This window comes from Lemur catta, chromosome 17, assembly GCF_020740605.2.
Source record: "Lemur catta isolate mLemCat1 chromosome 17, mLemCat1.pri, whole genome shotgun sequence".
NCBI classification, from domain to species: domain Eukaryota; kingdom Metazoa; phylum Chordata; class Mammalia; order Primates; family Lemuridae; genus Lemur; species Lemur catta.
The window spans coordinates 50530789-50547723 of record NC_059144.1 but is presented as its reverse complement, the minus strand read 5'-3'; the positions used below and the strand labels follow the sequence as shown (position 1 = coordinate 50547723).

At 51.4% G+C, this 16935-nt stretch overlaps 1 protein-coding gene across 2 annotated transcripts; it reads left to right on the top strand.

Annotated features, from left to right (window-relative positions):
* The first annotated feature begins 1783 nt into the window (after positions 1 to 1783).
* On the top strand, positions 1784 to 16909 carry TCFL5 (transcription factor like 5). Of its 2 annotated transcripts, none has more exons than XM_045529338.1 (6): positions 1784 to 2343; positions 3261 to 3447; positions 4101 to 4263; positions 5746 to 5989; positions 7646 to 7787; positions 16167 to 16909. In XM_045529338.1, exons 1-6 carry the CDS (start codon positions 1784 to 1786, stop codon positions 16287 to 16289), a joined length of 1419 nt encoding a protein of 472 aa, XP_045385294.1. In that variant the 3' UTR covers positions 16290 to 16909. The 2 variants fall into 2 exon arrangements, with proteins under 2 accessions (XP_045385294.1, XP_045385293.1); XM_045529337.1 differs by having other exon boundaries at positions 5743 to 5989.
* The last annotated feature ends 26 nt before the right edge of the window (positions 16910 to 16935 follow it).

The following is a 16935-nucleotide window of genomic DNA, read 5'->3' as shown; positions in this document are numbered from 1 at the left end:
TGTCCCACGAAGGTGATTTCACCCAGGTATCCGTGACCATCACAGTCGCCTGGAATAAATGTCTACGTCAGGTGTGAAATACTTGCTCTTCAATTCCGATGCCCTTCACTGAGCAGCCGCCGCTTCCCCGCCGGGGACGCAGCACGCGGACCAAGGGGAAAGCAGGTCTCGAGGCGCACGCACAGCGCCGCCTGAGGCTGGAAAAGCAGAGACCGGCTCGGCGTGACCAAGCGTCCGAGACGACGCCGCGACGACGGTGTCCGCCACGGGCTGACACGTCCCGATTCGGGACAAGCGCGGGGGGCGGGGCGGCCGCAATTTCTGGACCCCGCGGACACCGGCGCCCCGGTCCGCGGAGCCCCGGGCGGAGCCGTCCGGCCGGCTGATCTCGCGCGCTGACCGCGCCTTCGTGCCGCGGCGGTGACGGGCGCGCTTCGCCCAGACGCTGGAGCTGCCGCTCGCAAGGGCTCGCGCCCGGGGTCTGCCCGGGCCTCGCCGCGGCGCACGGGCCGGCACCTGCCGGCACCTGCCGCAGCGGGGCGGGCCCGGGCCTCTGGGGCGTGGCCGTATGACGGGGCGTGGTCTGGTGGTGGGGGCGGGGTCGGGGAACGGGGCGTGGCCAGGCTGTGGAGGGCACGGCCGGGGAAATAGGCCTGGCTGGGGAGCAGAGGTGTGGCCTAGCAGCGGGGAGTGGCTGGGAAATGGGGCGTGGCCAAGCTGTGGGGAGCAAGGCCGGGGTGTGGGCGTGACCTGGAAGAGGGGTCGAGGGAAATAGGCGTGGCCGGTCAGCGCGGGAGTGACCTGACAGCAGGGAGTGGTCGGGAAGCGGGGCGTGGCCATGCTGCAAGTAACATGGCGAGGTGGGCGTGGCCTGGAAGTAGGCGTGGCCATGGGGCAGAGGCGTGGCTTGGCAGCGGGGAGTGGTTGGGAAACGGGGCGTGGCCAGGCTGTGGGGAGCATGGCTGGGGTAGGGGCGTGGCCTGGAGCCACAGGGGATCAAGGTCGGGTGCCGGGAGCATGACCTGGAAACGGGGACGTGGACTGGAAGCGAGGCTTCGTCGGGAAACGGGGTGTGGGCACGCCGTGGGGAGCATGGCCGGGGTGAGAGCCGGGGTGGGGGCGTGGCCTGGCGGTGGGGGCGGGGTCGGGAAATGGGCGTGGCTGGTCGCGGGGCTGTGACCTAGCAGCAAGGAGTGGTCGGGAAACTGGGCATGGCCAGGCTGTGGGGAGTATGGCCGGGGGTGGGGGCGTGGCATGCAGCTGCAGCGGGGCAAGGTCCAGTGCGGGGGACGTGGCCTGGAAGCGAGGCTTGGTCGGGAAACCGGCTACGGGTAGGCTGTGGGGAGCATGGCCCAGGTGAGGGCCGCAGCAGGGGCGTAGAGAGGCAAAGATTGGGAAACGGGGCGTGGCCTGGGGGCATGACCTGGGGGCGTGACCTGGAGGTGGGGGACGGTGGGTGGGGGCGTGGCTTGGCGCCGCAGGGGTAAGGGCTGGAAATAGGGCGTGGCCTGGCGGGGCGCGGCCAAACCCTGGGGGCGGGGCCGGGGGCGGGCCCTCAGCCTTGAGGCCGCCGACGCGGGCGGGGGCGTGGCCGGGCGGCGAGCGGTTAACGGGGCGTGGCCAGTGGGGGTGGGGTTACCGTTGGGGGCGGGGCGGCGCAGGCGCGCTGCGCGACGCTCAGCGGTTTCCCTCCCCCAACGGTGCGCCCGCGGAGCCGCCGTCCTTCTCGGGCCGGAGGCCGCCTCCCGCCGCGTCCCCGCGTCCCCGCGTCCCCGCCGGCCGCATGTCGGGCCCCGGGCCGCGGGAGCCGCCGCCTGAGGCGGGCGCGGCGGCGGGCGCCGAGGGCGGCGGGGGCGCGGCGGGCGCGGCCGACCTGAGCCTGGTGGAGCTGACGGAGGTGGAGTACACGCAGCTGCAGCACATCCTCTACTCGCACATGGACGCGGCCGACGGCGAGCTCGAGGCGCGCCTGGGCTCCGCGCTGCTGGCCGGCCCCGCCGCGCCGCCCGTGTACCCCGTGCTGTGCCCGCCCGCGCTGGCGGCCGACGCGCCCTGCCTCGGCCACATCGACTTCCAGGAGCTGCGCATGATGCTGCTGGGCGAGGCGGGCGCGCCGGCGCCGGGCGCGGCCGAGAAGACGCCGGGCGGCGCGGACGGGGCGCGGGCGCGGGCGGACGGCGCGGCCAAGGACAGCGCGGGCGCGGCGGGGCCCGAGGGCGCCCCCGAGGCCCGGGCCAAGTCGGCCGTGCGCGTCCGCCTGGAGGACCGCTTCAACAGTGTGGCGGCCGAGCCGCCGGCCGCGCGCGGCCCCGAGGCCCCCGAGCCGGGCGTGGCGCTGAACAAGTGCGTGTGGGCCGGGGTCGACGGCGGGCGGGGCGGAGACGGGGAGCTGGGGGGCTTGGGGATCCGGGACGGCGGGCTGGGGGGCGGGCGGAGACGGGGGACTGCGGGGTCCGGGGCGGGGGGGTGGGGCTCTGGGGGCGGGGCGGGCCGGAGACAGGCGTGGGGGGATGGTTCGGCCACCTGTCGGGTCTGGGTGCAGGTGAAGGGGATTCCAGCGCAGAAGGAACCAGACTCCTGACCTCACCGGCCCCTCCGAGTCTAGAGTCTGGCTGGGAGGGGCGTGTGCTCCATACTTCCAAGTACTGAGGACATGTCCCCAGACGGTACCTTTTGTGGGGTGAGCCCCGTGAGTCCGCGCACAACAGGGAAATGAAAAGTTGAGACCGTTGTCCACAAATTATCCTCGTAAATGTCATGGGAAGCCTCTCCCAGCCCCCACCCGAGCCCCTACCCCGGTGCAGCTGACTTCACCTTGCACAGACACTTGCAGGCCTGTGCAAGGAGGGGCGACGTCTTTCCAGGCTTCAGCCTGCAGCCAGCCCACCAGGGACCTTCCCGGGGGGTGGGGGGGAGGGCCTGTGGAAGAGCCTGACCCCCGAGGTTTTCTGCTCTCCCTGGCCTGTAGCAGACCCTGCCTTGCCCACCTGAGTCAGACTTGGAGGATGGTGAAGAAGAGAGATTGGCGTCAGGGTGTGATGAGAGCAGGGAGGTGACACTCAGTCTGTCCTCCGTGAGGAGGAAGAGTGGACGGCCTTTTCTGCAGCACTCGTTGATAGTTGTACAGGGTGTTTATCCTAAGAGTTGAGCTTCTGCTCAGAAAATCTAACAGAACCGTTAGAGTGGGAGAGTCGGTGCTAGCGATGTTTCAGTCAGCATTCCTCATGTGTGTCTGTCTGGGTTTTCTTTTGTCTCTGCAGTTTGGTAACCGTTATTCGACATCCATCTGAGTTGGTGAATGTTCCTCTTCATCAGCAACAAAACAAATGTACAACGTTAGTGAAAAACAAAACTGCTGCTGCAGCTACTGCTTTGCAATTTACATACCCGCTGTTTACTACAAATGCGAGCTCTACCAGTGCAACCTCTCATCTTTCACAAACGCAGGTAGCAAACACGATTTGTGAAACTGCTCTTTTAAATTAAATGGATACATTTTAACTTATTTTATTTTATTTTATTTTATTTTTTTTTGAGACAGAGTCTCACTCTGTTGCCCGGGCTAGAGTGCCGTGGCATCTGCCTAGCTCACAGCAACCTCAAACTCCTGGGCTCAAGCGATCCTCCTGCCTCAGCCTCCCGAGTAGCTGGGACTATAGGCATGCGCCACCATGCCCGGCTAATTTTTTCTATATATATATTTTTTTAGCTGTCCAAATCATTTCTTTCTGTTTTTTAGTAGAGACCAGGGTCTCGCCTCTTGCTCAGGCTGGTCTCAAACTCCTGACCTCGAGCGATCCTCCCGCCTCGGCCTCCCAGAGTGCTAGGATTACAGGCGTGAGCCACCTCACCCGGCCCATTTTAACTTATTTTTGTTAGGTCCTGAGGATTTTTTTTTCCTTTTAATGAGCTTAATAATCTTTTAAAATGTAAGAGTATTTGTGTGATTTGGAAATATTTTAAAATCCTCAGTGCAACTAAAGTTCTTCACATTGCATATTGAATAGCTTTGATGTTACTTCTGTTAAGTGCGTCTTAGTTGTGCAGTAAAGAGGTTAAGTCACATACTGATAAAATTCGTGTTGCTTCGTTTTTTCCAGAGTTCTAGTAACTCATGTTCTATACTTGAAGCTGCCAAGCACCAGGATATTGGATTGCCTAGAGCATTTTCTTTCTGTTATCAGCAAGAAATTGAATCCACTAAACAGACTTTAGGCAGTAGGAACAAAGCTTTGCCGGAGCAGGTTTGGATTAAAGTGGGAGGTAAGTGATAATGCAGGAGGCAGTGGGCAGCCGGCAGCCAGCAGCCAATGGCCTTGGGGGGCAGAAGAGAGGTGGTTTATATGCTTAGGCAACACCTTTGAGGGGGGTGTGTCTCGGGCCCTTCTCCACCCCTCTTCCCCTCTTCCCCCCAGTCATCTCACTCTGAATGTTCTTCTGGATCTCAAACATCGTAATTAACCTTGGTGTGGAGTCTGAGGACTTTTTCTTAACAGTAAAATGATAGACTTACATAAATTTTCAGAAGTTACTGGAAGCACTTCATAGTTTTCTGTTACACTCCACGCGTGAGGCAGGAGTCTGAAATCTGCCACAGCTTTAGGAGAGGTGACTATAACAGGACATTCTACAGATGGGCAAAAGAGGCGGCTGGGAGAGGCCACAAGGTGACAGGGGAAGTTTTGGGAATAAAGAGCTGAAGGCAGACTGGGCTGACTTTGAAAGTTAACCCTTAGTCCCTCCTCTCTGGAAAAGAGCTGTATTTCAAGTTGCCCAGTAGAACAGTGCAGCCTACACTCAGCTTTTCAAGAGCTGGGGAGGACGGGGTGGCTGGGGTGCTTTGGCTTCCTCCCACGTCAGTCAAGTTCCTTTCCTCCCCAGCACGTGTATGTTAACATCTGTGAGGTGGAGAGATGAGTGTTAAAATAGTTCGTGTGGTGACCACTCAGGTTAAGGAATAAAATATCACTAAAACTATTGAATGTCTCTGTGTCCCCCTTAAAACATTATCACCATTCCAAAATTTGCATTAGGCAGTTTCTCTTACTATGGGGAATTTGGCTTTGTATGGCATGTGGGGGGGGGGCATCACCACACCTACTAATTAGCTGTCCATAGTTCTTTGATGGAAATGTGACATATATCTACATATGCACATGTAGCATAGCATAATCTGTTGGCAACCGTATTGTGAAAGCTGTGATGCTATTATTGCTTGTGTGAGACGCAGCACTTCTAAGGTGAGGGCATGTTTAATCTTAAGCCACTTTAGTTTTGTTCTCTCTTCTGGGCACTGTAGTTAAAATATTAGTTGTCATATTAGAATAATTTTATATAAAGAAAATCTTTTTTGGAGAAAATACTTCCAGCTTTTTTTCCCGATCTGAATTTCTGAAGAAGTGAACAATTTCTTGGTTTCTCTATTCATAGATGACGACACCTGTAGACTAAAAAGTTGAACTTTTGACAAGGATATATTGGTTGCAGAACACTTAGAGTGAATATTTTAGTGTAATTATAGATTCACTTTCAGTTTGTAGTATGAAATAGGCTCGGAAGCTTAGTGCTAACTGCTCGCACTGAATAACTGCAGTAGGACAGCTTTTTGTGGTTTGATTCTGTGCTGCTTACCCAATAATGTTTATATCTTGGATTGAAAATGCCGAAAAATATATTCAGCATTAATTGGGATAAGTTAGTAAGAATAAAAAATTAAAATGCTACTTTTTTTCTTTTGCAAAGAAGAAGTGCTATGTAAACAAGCAATAAATAAGAGGAATCGGAGCAGAATACGTCAGTTGGACACAAATGTAGAACGAAGAGCCCTTGGAGAGATTCAGAATGTGGGCGAAGGCTCCACAGCCGCACAGGGAGCCTGGCAGTCCTCGGAGTCCTCACAGTCGAACCTGGGGGAGCAGGCCCAGAGCGGGCCCCAGGGAGGAAGATCTCAGCGTAGGGAGAGGCATAACCGAATGGAGAGAGATAGAAGGTAATCTGTGTGCTCGTCAGGTCGCCTCGTGTGTGGTCATTTCAGACGTGCAGGCTTGTTACAGGTCAAACAGTAGTTAGCTGTTTCTGTGTTCAGAGGGCGGAAAAGGAGGCAGGAGTACCATTAACTTTTCTGCTAGGAGATCGGGGTCCCCAAGACCACCCCAGGGTTTAGTGATTGACCAGGAGGATGCACAGGACTTGGCACATAGTCACACTCAAGTCTGTGACTATCACGGAGAAAGGCTCCAAAGCAACGTCTGCAAAGGGCAGGGGAGGAGCCGGGCCCAGGCACGAGCTTCCTAGAGCTTGACGTAGCCACTCTCCGCACGCTGGTCAAGGGCCCGCCTCGAAAGCAGTCAGGCCGTGACGTTGGCTCTTCTGCACACCAGGACACTGAGGTTTGCAAGTTTTGCTTGGTTCTTTTAAGAATGTTGGGAAGGAGGAGGTTAAAGTATTTAAGTTGTTTTGGCTGTAGATTTTATTTGTTCTATGTGGAATCAAATGGCAGTTGAATTTTTTCTGTTGGGTTTTCACACAGTGTTTCCCTAATACATAATTAATTAACTTAGTCATTTATCAAATACTGTGTACCGGTTTCTGTTGTAGGCTCAGGAAATAAATAGCAAGGAGTGAGACAAATGCTTGACTTGGAAGCTCCAGAGTTGAAGGTTAAGCTGAGGCCATTTCTTTCTTTTTAAAGGGGTATATTAAAGCTAGCTAGATACCGTTCTTACGACACGTGTACACGCACCCTCTAACTGAAGGATGTCCCTGAACTCACTGTGAATTATGAAGGGCATTTTACATACTCTGCCATGTATGTAGTAACCATTTATTGAACACCTACATGAAAAGTCTCACATCACGTGTTGGCAGTTTGAAAGTCTGACTTCTAACTCTACTGTGTAGACTTGTGGTTAGATTAAATAAGCTGATATGTGAAGAGTGTTTGGCTTGGTGCATTGAGATCAGAACATCTAGTACCTGCCAGCTGTTCTTACCTTGCAGAGTTTCCAATTAAAATTCTGAGTGTACAGGTGTGAAGAGGAATGAGGGCCATGTCGTATGAGTTGCTCAGTGTCACCTTATTTAGGGCCTTGGCATATTACTGAATGTACTGTGTGAAAGTTAAAAAAGTAACCTAATAATAAGACTCCAGTTGTGATTTAAATTACCTAAAAAGACCTGGTTTCAGGATATTAATGGTATGGTGGTCTCTGATCCTTTCTGAATCAGGGCTCCTTGGAGCATCTCAAAGCTGTGCATGAGTTGCTCAGACAGTGTTTGGCACACGGAAGGCAAGTAATAACAGTCTGTTGAGTGAAGGAATGATCTGCCTAGAAAAAGCACAGACACAAAATCTTGCTTCCAATTTCGGAGGGTTTGGGGCCATCCCTGGTCTGGAGACCTGAACCTGGCCCAGGAGCAGGGAGTGTGTGGGGCTTGGGGCCACAAGGGCGTGTGGCTGCCCGGCGAGCTGGGGCAGCCATCGCCTCCGCAGACAAGGAGTGCCCTGGCAGAGTTTGTCCCCTCACTCCCGGACTGCAGGCACCTCTGCAGCGCGCGGGGGTGAGGCTTCCTGAGTGAAACACTCCCCTTCACCCGCTTACCCGGCTTCAGCTTCTCCATGTGATGCTTTGGGTTTTGGCTGTAGGCGCAGAATCCGCATTTGTTGTGATGAGTTGAATCTTTTAGTCCCGTTCTGCAACGCCGAGACTGATAAGGCAACAACTCTTCAGTGGACCACAGCATTCCTAAAGTATATTCAGGAAAGACACGGAGATTCTCTTAAAAAGGTTAGTGTTTAATTAGGTCAGGTAGCTTTTCAGAATTTTATAAATTTTACTTACCAATATCCTGTTTATCCTTTTTTCCCAAGGATAAGTGAGACTGTCCTTTGTTTACTGGAATCTAATGTCAAATACTAAGTCCAACACGAACAAAGCTCTGCTCATAATGCTGTAACTTGTCACTTCGTAAAGAAGTAATCACAGCCTAGATTTATTTATTACATTGCAATTTATAGGTGACTGAAATGTCCATTGTTAAATAGCAGAGCACCTGCTCTAACATTGTATTTTATTGGGTCCTGAAGGGCATGTAGGATGTGATTTTGCCTCCAGAAAACTTTGTGAAATGGATAAAAACAAGAATAGAAAAAAACAAAAATGCAGATATGTCAAATAGTTTGGACTTCAAATACATTCAGGAGGCAAACGAGATACATTTCCACGGCTGGGGGATTGGGGGGAGGCGGGGGCTTCGGTGCCTGTGGTTTCTGTGTCCTCAGGACGGCCGGCGGCTGCGTTGGTGCCATCTGTGTGCTCATAGCGACCGGCCACCAGCCCGCTTCTGCCAGAACCACATGTCTGTTTGAGTGACAATCCAGCCCGGCCCTTGGTGATTCAGAGGGCGAGTGTCAATCTGGGACTGGTCTGTGCTGTCGTGGGGACCTCAGAATAAGCCCACAGGGTCCTGACTTTGTCCCTGGTCCAGGCTGTGGGGTAATCACTGCTGGTGACTCCAGCAGGAGTCTGACTGGAGAATGAGCTAAGACAGATGGAACCTTTCTAAAAAGGGCCCCTGTGTCTGCACGGTGGGGGGCCGGAGAGGTCCCCGCAGCCTGGCTGCATGGAGCAGAGGCGCCTCTCTCTCCAGGGGCTGCAGGTGGAGTTCTCTGTGTCGCTTTTCTATGTCCAGGTGCCATTTATTTCTTGTGAGTTGCATAATTTCTTAAGTTTCTTATTATACATTTAATTGCATTTTAAAGCAAAACTATGTCAAAGTTAATTCTAGTTGGATCTTTTATGGTTACTTATAATGCAGTTACTCTTTAGCATTATTTATTAGAGATAGACTGTTGGTTTTAATACAATAAAGCTTTTATATTTGAAAAAATGATTTAATGTTTGGCTTTGTGTACCTATCAGTGGTAAATTATTATTGATATAATTCATTCAAATATGAAGGCATTTATAATTTTTGAAAAAAGACTTTTGTTAACTACATATACTCAAAGATTTAGTAGATTAAAATTTTATGGGTGTTATGTATGTTTGTTTCCTGGATATTTCTGGAAGTTTAACTACATTGAATTTGTGGATTGTTTCTGTGTCCGATTATTAGACCCACAAGGAACAGGCTGAAGTCAAGTCAGTGAGCAGTCTGGGCAGTTAGAATGTAAATAGCCTAAACACGTGTGGACTTGATTATTTCCTTAGTAACTTTCCTCCTCTTACTTGCATGTATACTTTGGTTCTTGAAGATGCAGTACGTGGGAGTTTAGAGTGTTCTCTAGATTATTCTAGGACACGCTGCACTTGGCAGAGCTTTCCTGGTGTGCGCAGTCTCCTGCCAAAGCCGGGATGCCCTGGACGAGGCAGAGACGCTGCTGGCGTGGAGGCAGCCGGTCCCCGGGAAACATGGCTCAGAGGGCGGCAGGGCTGCAGGGTGGGAATCGCTGTGCCGGGAGCCAGCAGCCTGCGGAGGGGCTGCTGTGGGTCTGGTGGTCTCCTGAGGCCACTGAGCAGAGGCCCGAATGGTGACAAGGAGCTAGGACCCTGCGCTGGGGAGCTGCAGCACCACAGGCCCCAGGGCAGGGTGCCACCCCTACCCCTGTGAGTGAGGAGTGGCCCCGCCTGCCAGCCCAGCATTCAGGGTCCAGGCCCCAGGCACGGGTCCTGGGCATGGTGGGCCTGGGGGTCCGCCTCAGGGAATGCTGGACTGGGAGACAGGGTGGGCCCGGACGAGAGGGAACCCGAGACTGTGGCTGGGAAGGAGGACAGGCGTGGGCTTCCGTGTTTGTGGCAGCGCCAGACATGGGGTGCGCTGGGTGATTCAGGCTTGGGTGGACGGGGCCGTTCGCTGAGAGGGGAGGTGGGGAAGCTGGGTGGGGTGGGTTCAGCCTTCCGGGAGGCTCCAGGTGGAGGTGCGAAGGAGGCAGCGGACAGACAGGTGTGGGGCGAGGGCGGGTTGTCGTCAGAGGATGATGCACTGTTTGTTCCAGTGCACATAGCAGGGGGCATCTGCACACCGTCGCCCGCTCTCAGCAGCTGACGTGTACCGTGTTCACACGCACAGGTCACCGACATGAACTTTCATCTCCAAATATTCTGCACCTGTCTCCGAAGACAGGCCTTCTGCAAACCCGCCCCTCACTGCGCTGGCCAAGCTGCTGGCAGTGCTCTCTCACCCTCCCACGCCCAGTGCATGCTCAGATTTCCTCGGAATGTTCTAAGAGGACTTTGATAGCTTTTCTTTCCATCCTGGTGTCCAGCCAGGGGTCATGCACTGCGCTGGTCTCGCCTGCCCACGGTTATTTCCTGTGGCCTCGGGGTTTTAACCAGATCAGGCAAGTTGCCTGTCGAATTCTCCACCTTCTTGGTTTAGATGACTCTATTTATAGTAATTTTAAATTTTGGTGTGATTTCAGACTTACCAACAAATTGCAAGAGCAGTACAGGGAGCCAGGTTTGCCCGGTGCCTTGGTGGTCAGCGGCCACCCACCTCTGTCATTCACCTCTGCACCGCCTGAGGGGTCGCAGGCCCCAGGCCTCTTTCTGTCTGAGCACGTCAGTGTTGATTCTAGCAGCAAGTGTGTTGTCTCACGTTACCAGGACACAGTGACCAAAATCAGGAAACTCAGCATTGGTGCAATACTCGTGTTGTCCATTCTGACTGTGCCTGTTGCCCCTGTGACGTCCCTTACAGCTTTGCTTCCCAGTTGGGATCCAGTCCAGGGTGGCTGGTGACACTCCATTGTCCTGAGATGCCGTGCTCGGTTCGTGGCCACAAACCCCAGCCAGGCTCCTGAGGCTACTGGGCCACACTCTGCCTCCCTCCTTCCCTCCCTCCCTCAGTCACCAGCGGATGGCCGAGTTCTCCCCTCCTCCCGCCACCCGCATCAGTCCCTGGTTTGCTGTCCCCCTTGCCACCGAGGTTGAGTCCTCCATGCTCTATCTGAAGTCGGGCCCTGTCCCTTCCCCCACTTTTCCTGCAGACGTGCTGTGATTTCTCCATTATTCTCTTGTGAGAACCCTCTGGGCCCCGTGTCCCCGTCTCCCCCCATCCCACTGACCTCTCAGCAGCAGGGACAACACCCCTTGCTTCCATCCCTGCTCCCTCTGCCCTCCCTGGTGTCTGCTCCCTTGCTAGGCTGCCTTCCTTTCTCCCCGACCTCTCCATGGGGTGCCCCAGGCTTAGTCCACGGTCCTGGAGGGGGAGTGTCTGAGGGAGCTGGAGAGTTGCCCTGGTCGGTGTCCAGCATCCTTTGATCTGTGTTGGGCAGCTGCCTCCCACAGTCCAGACCCCCCTCTCTCCAGGCAGGAGCCCCATCCTTTGGCTCCCAGGGTAGGGAAAGTGAGTCGCATAGCTTGGTGGGTGGGGCATGGAATGGGGAGCCCCTTCCTGCAGAGACCTGTGGCCAGTCTTCACCTGCAGAGGCCCTGGAGGGTCCCGAGTGCTGCCGGCCGCGCCCTCTGGTCAGCTGAGTCGACTGGAGCTCATGATCTGCCAGGCACCTTCCGAGACGTCATTCTCGCGAACAGACCGTTATGTCTCCTGTGAATGCTGGAGCGTACGGATCCTGTAATTGCATACTTTCCGATCACGCCCACGTCAAGAGACCCAGACTGGAGGAGAAGTATTGTTCATGCAGCACGTGGCGTCCAACGCGGTGGCCTTGGTGGGGCTGTCGAGTGCCGTGACCTGCCTGAGGAGCACGTGGGCTGGTGGGTGCTCTTGGAAAACATGGGTGTCGATGCCGCTCTGCGGACGCCTCTGGTGATGTCAGAACCAACGTGGCAGCTCTCACAGCCAGTCCAGAACCACGACCTCCCTCCCGGATTGAAGAGGGGACATTGTCCCCTGCTTGGGAAGATGGGTCACTGCAGTTGTGCTTTAGCCGGCACTGATATGCAGATACCATTCATAGCTGTGAACTTGGAGCGCAAGTTGCATTAAGGGATCTGGGGGGCCAGTTGACTTTATTATTGCTAGTTTTGAAATGTCTTTGTAAGAGTAGGGTGGGCACAGATGCAGCAAGGTGGAAGACAAGGAGGTGAGGAACTATCTGAATCCTTGTTTTTTATTTGGATTTTTATTCACTTTTTGAACGTGCTGCTGAAGGATGCTCCACAGCTGCTGAGCAGGCATCTGTGGCTCGTACGCGGCAGAATGGACCAAAGCTGTGTTGTGGCATGTTGAAAATAAAGTGTCTTAAAAAAAGAGTCCCGAACTCCTTCATAAACTACCGTATTCCTCTTCACTCGGTGCTCTGGTCTTCCTGGAGAACCAGCGTGTGGCTTGTTGATTTCTCTGTTGGGTTTTTGTGGGAGGCTCAGTGGTAGTATTTTCTGAAGTCATAATTTGTTTTTATCTTTATCATTTAAAAACCTTATTTCTGTTATTTCATTCTCTCGTCTTATTTTTCCTGGTATCTTGAAAGTTTATTTCATTTACTTTCAGTCTTGTCTTAGTTTCTAATCAATGCGTTCGAAGCAAATTTGTCTCAGTCTCTTTTTTTTTTTTTTTTTTGAGATAGTCTTGTTCTGTCATCTGGACTATAATGCCATGGTGTCATCACAGCTCACTGTAGCCTCCAACTCCTGGGCTCACGTGATCCTCCTGCCTCAGCCTCCAGAGTAGCTGGTACTGCAGGTGCATGCCACCATGCCTGGCTAATTTTTTCTATATATATTTTTATTTGTCCAGATAATTTATTTCTATTTTTAGTACAGACGGGGTCTCGCTCAGGCTGGTCTCGAACTCCTGACCTCGTGGGATCCACCCACCTCGGCCTCCCAAAGGGCTAGTGAAAAAGCAGTTTTTAAAAGTTTGAGATTTTTCATTGTGACCTTTTATGTGGTCAATTAAAAAAAGTTCCATGATGATTGGAAAGAATGTTCATTCTCCACCTGAAGAGTTGGAGACGTTTGCTCAGTTGAAATTGTGGATGGTGATTCAAGCCTCTCCTGTCCTCGTGCCTGTCAGGCCACCGTTGGGGAGACTGGCGTGGGTGTCTGCTGCCGTGTGTGCTTTTGCGCCGGCCCTTAGGGCTCTCGCAGCATTTGCTCTATGCAAGTCAGAGTTTCGTTAAGATTTACAAACTCCCAACTGCCCGGACTTCATGAGGGTTTGTTTTATCAATTTGCAGAATCCCCCTTTGTCTCTTTTAACCTTTCGTCTCTAATTCTTTCTTACCTGATAACAGACTACACCAGCTTTCTTCCCCTTAACAACTTCCTGTTATATTTTCCTGACATATAATTAAAACCATTCCTCTTTTTCCTACTAAGAAATACATAGTTTTTTGTTTGTGTTTTGATAGAGTCTCACTCTGTCACCCAGGCTGTTAGCGTAGTGGTATCATCATAGTTCCCTGCAACTTTGAGCTCCTGGCCTCAAGAGATCCTCTAGCTTTAGCCTCCCAAAGTGCTGGGATTGTGGGCGTGAGCCACTGTCCCAGCTAAGAAGTACAGGTTTTGGCATTGGTCTTAATCTCATATTTATAAGCCTAATGTAAATATCTACTTTGGTCAGATATCATCTCAAGATGTTTTGATAAGTTGTAGAAATTCCGTTAAAACTCAGCTATTTCATATGTGTTTTGTTGAAAGTAGATGCTAATTGAGAGATGTAGTAATAGCTTACCTTTGGCCTTGGCACAGTTGAGGAAGACTAAAGAGATCTGCTGCTGCCTTTCACAGCTGCCCCCCGACTCCCGGGAGACTGGTTCCAGGGGTCCTGCAAGCGTCTAGGTAGGACCACACCCTAACCCTGCTTCCGCCCGGCTGTTCCGGGTAAAGATGGACGCCTGGCACTGGCCTCATCATGTATGAAAACAGTTTAGAAAAATCTCTCAAAATACTTTTTGTCTGAGAAATGATTATTTTGTTCTTTCTGACTCTTAGTTATTCTAAAAGGTAAATCTCCCTTGACAAATATAGGCAAATGTTTTATATTCATGCGTTAGTTGTCAGGATATAGGAAATTTATCAAAATGTGGTTCATCTTAAATTGCATCCTAAAACCTTTCAAAGTTTGGGAAGAAAATTAGAGTATATTTATATGCAGATATAGCTTCTGATTATAGCTAATAGCTGGAAATGGCAGATTGCTTTGGTCGGATTGTCATTTAATATGTGGGTAGGTGTGATGTGACAGCCACTCCGGAGGATTTGGAAGTTAAGTCAGCGGCAACAGAGTGCTTATACTTCTCCTGGACTTGAATGAAATGTAAACTTACTAAAACTCAGCAATAAAAAGACAACACAATTCAACAATGGGCAAAGGACTTGGATAGACATTTCTCCGGAGAAGATACACAAATGGCCAATAAGCACGTGAAGAGACGCACTGTCGTTAGTCATTAGGGAGATCAGAATTAAAACCACGATGCGATACCATTTCACACCCCTTAGGATGACTACTATTTAAAAAAAAAAAAGTGAAGAAAACGCACGGGCAAGGATGTGGAGACATTGGGACCCTGTGTGGGGCTGGCGGGGGGTCCAAGGACGCCGCCCCGTGGGAGGCCGCGTGGTGCTTCCTCAGAAAGTCAGACACAGAATTGCCGTGTGAGCCACAGACTCCACTTCCGGGATAAACCCAAAAGGATTGAAAACAGGGACCCAAACTGACGCTTGCTTGTGAGTGTTCACGGCAGGTTGCTCACAGTGGCCAAAAGGCGGGCGCAGCCACGAGTCCGCGACAGGAGAGTGGGCGAGGAACGGGCGCTGTGCAGGAAGGAGAGACGCTCGGACGCCTGCTGCCACATGGGCGACCTCTGAGGCCGTGACACCGAGGAAAACCGTCCTGTTACAAAGGTCAGATCTGTGGGGACAAAGGACATGGTGGGGGCCAGGGGCCGGGGGAGGGCAGGCGAGGACCTCGTGTGGGATGGGGACAGAGGTGAAAATGTTCTAGAAGAAGTGATGGTGGTTGCACAACCTGAATGTACCTGCTGTGCTTGCAGATGCACAAATTTTGTTAAATATATTTTACCACAATAAAAAATGCATAAATCAAGATTTAATTGTGTAGAATGCTGTTTTTTTAAAAAAAAAACTTGTGGAAATTTCCAAACGTGTAAAAACGGAGAGAATAATGAACTCCGTGCCCCTGTAACTCGGTTTCAGGCATAATTTTATTTCACCCGCACTCCCGACCCTCCCACCCACACTGGATTATTTTAAAGCAATTCCAGACATCTCATTCATGTCTATATCTCCAGAAAGAAAAGGGCTGTTTAAAAACATAACCACATATGTTATAACACAGTATCATCCTCTGTCCTGAATCAATCGATCCTTCATATCCATCCCTGTTCTGAAACTCCCCATTGGCTCACAAATGTCTTTTTTTATAGTCAGTTGGTTAGAATCGGGATTCAAACACTGCATTTGGTTGATAGCTCTTAAATATCTTTTAATATCTTACTAATCTATAATAGTTCCTTTTTTCCTTGCCATTTATTTATTGGAAAGGGAACCATTTGTCCTGTAGACTTTTCTACAGTCTGCATTTTGCGTGTCCATGGTGGTGGTTGACGTCTCCTGTCGTGTGTTTCCTGTAAAGGGTGACCTAGAGGCTTGATGAGACCCCCAGCCGGCACACGGCATCCTCCTCCTCCTGTGAGACTGACCCAGGCTTTGTAATTGAGACCTTTTGAAAAATAGCAGCTATGGGCAGCGGAGGGAGACTCTGTCTCAAAAAAATAACCAAACAAAAACAAAACTGGAGTAATGGGGCGAGGACCCACCCGGGTGCCCGGGCCAGAGCCAAGTGCAGGAGCCCCAGGGGAGGGAGTCGCTGCGGGGCGGGTGTGGCTGCCACTGACTTGCACAGGTAAAGGTGGTTAAAATGGGAAATTCATGTTTATGTATATTTTACCATAACAAAAAAATGTATGGCTCCTTTTACAATGTGGCCAGCCATTTTGAGAATTTCTTGGAAAAACTAAAATACATGTATGGTGTTACTGCTATTTGAGAAAAACACTGGAGTCCCTGTGTTTATCACAGAGACGCCCTTACAAGCTGTGGCATGAGTTTGTGCATGACGACCCCTTAAGACTATGTGTTTCGAAGTAGTCTTATCCCAGCCTTTCGTGCTTTTGAACATCTCAGTTTTCACGTCTGTGAACCAGTGCATTAATGACTGCTTCTTGACTTTAGGAATTTGAGAGTGTATTTTGCGGTAAAACTGGCAGAAGGCTAAAGCTGACCAGACCAGACTCCTTGGTGGCCTGCCCCGCACAGGGGAGCCTACAGAGCAGCCCCGCGATGGAGATCAAGTGATCAAGTGGCCGGCTGGACAGGAATCCTCCGTGATCCGCACGCGCTTCTGCGACCCTGGAGCTCCGCCCTGACAGTCTGACTCGAGAGGGACGGGACTCCAGTAGGGACTTTGAGAGCACATTTTGTAAAAATATTTGTCTAGAACAAAATGCTTATCCATTAATGTCCTCTTAGACCATTTGGGGATAAAGACATCTTGATAATTAGTAATTTTTCAATTATCTGTCTGATTCCATCATGTTTTCTTAACATGATAACTTAAAAAATTAACATCCTTTGTAATTTCTCTGGTCTTAAAAAGTACATTCCTTTTTACTTATTTTCATTTTAAATATGCCCCTTTAGCAATTGGAACACGTTAAATTGCTCTTCACTAGAAACAGTTTGGAAATTTTATTGTATTCGTTATCTCACCCCCTTGTAATGATCTCCGGTCACATGGTGCCGTGTTGCAAAATGCAGCACTGTTTTAAACCTTTTTGCTAAAAATTTTCCAGACACTTCCTTTAAAGCTACTTTTGACCATAAATGAAATACTGTCTCAGTAGATTTCATAAATGCCCACATTTTCATATTGAGTCATTACTTTATGTGTAATAAACTGTGGTGTTTGGAACTGAGTTTTTCAAATGAGTGGCTTTATTTA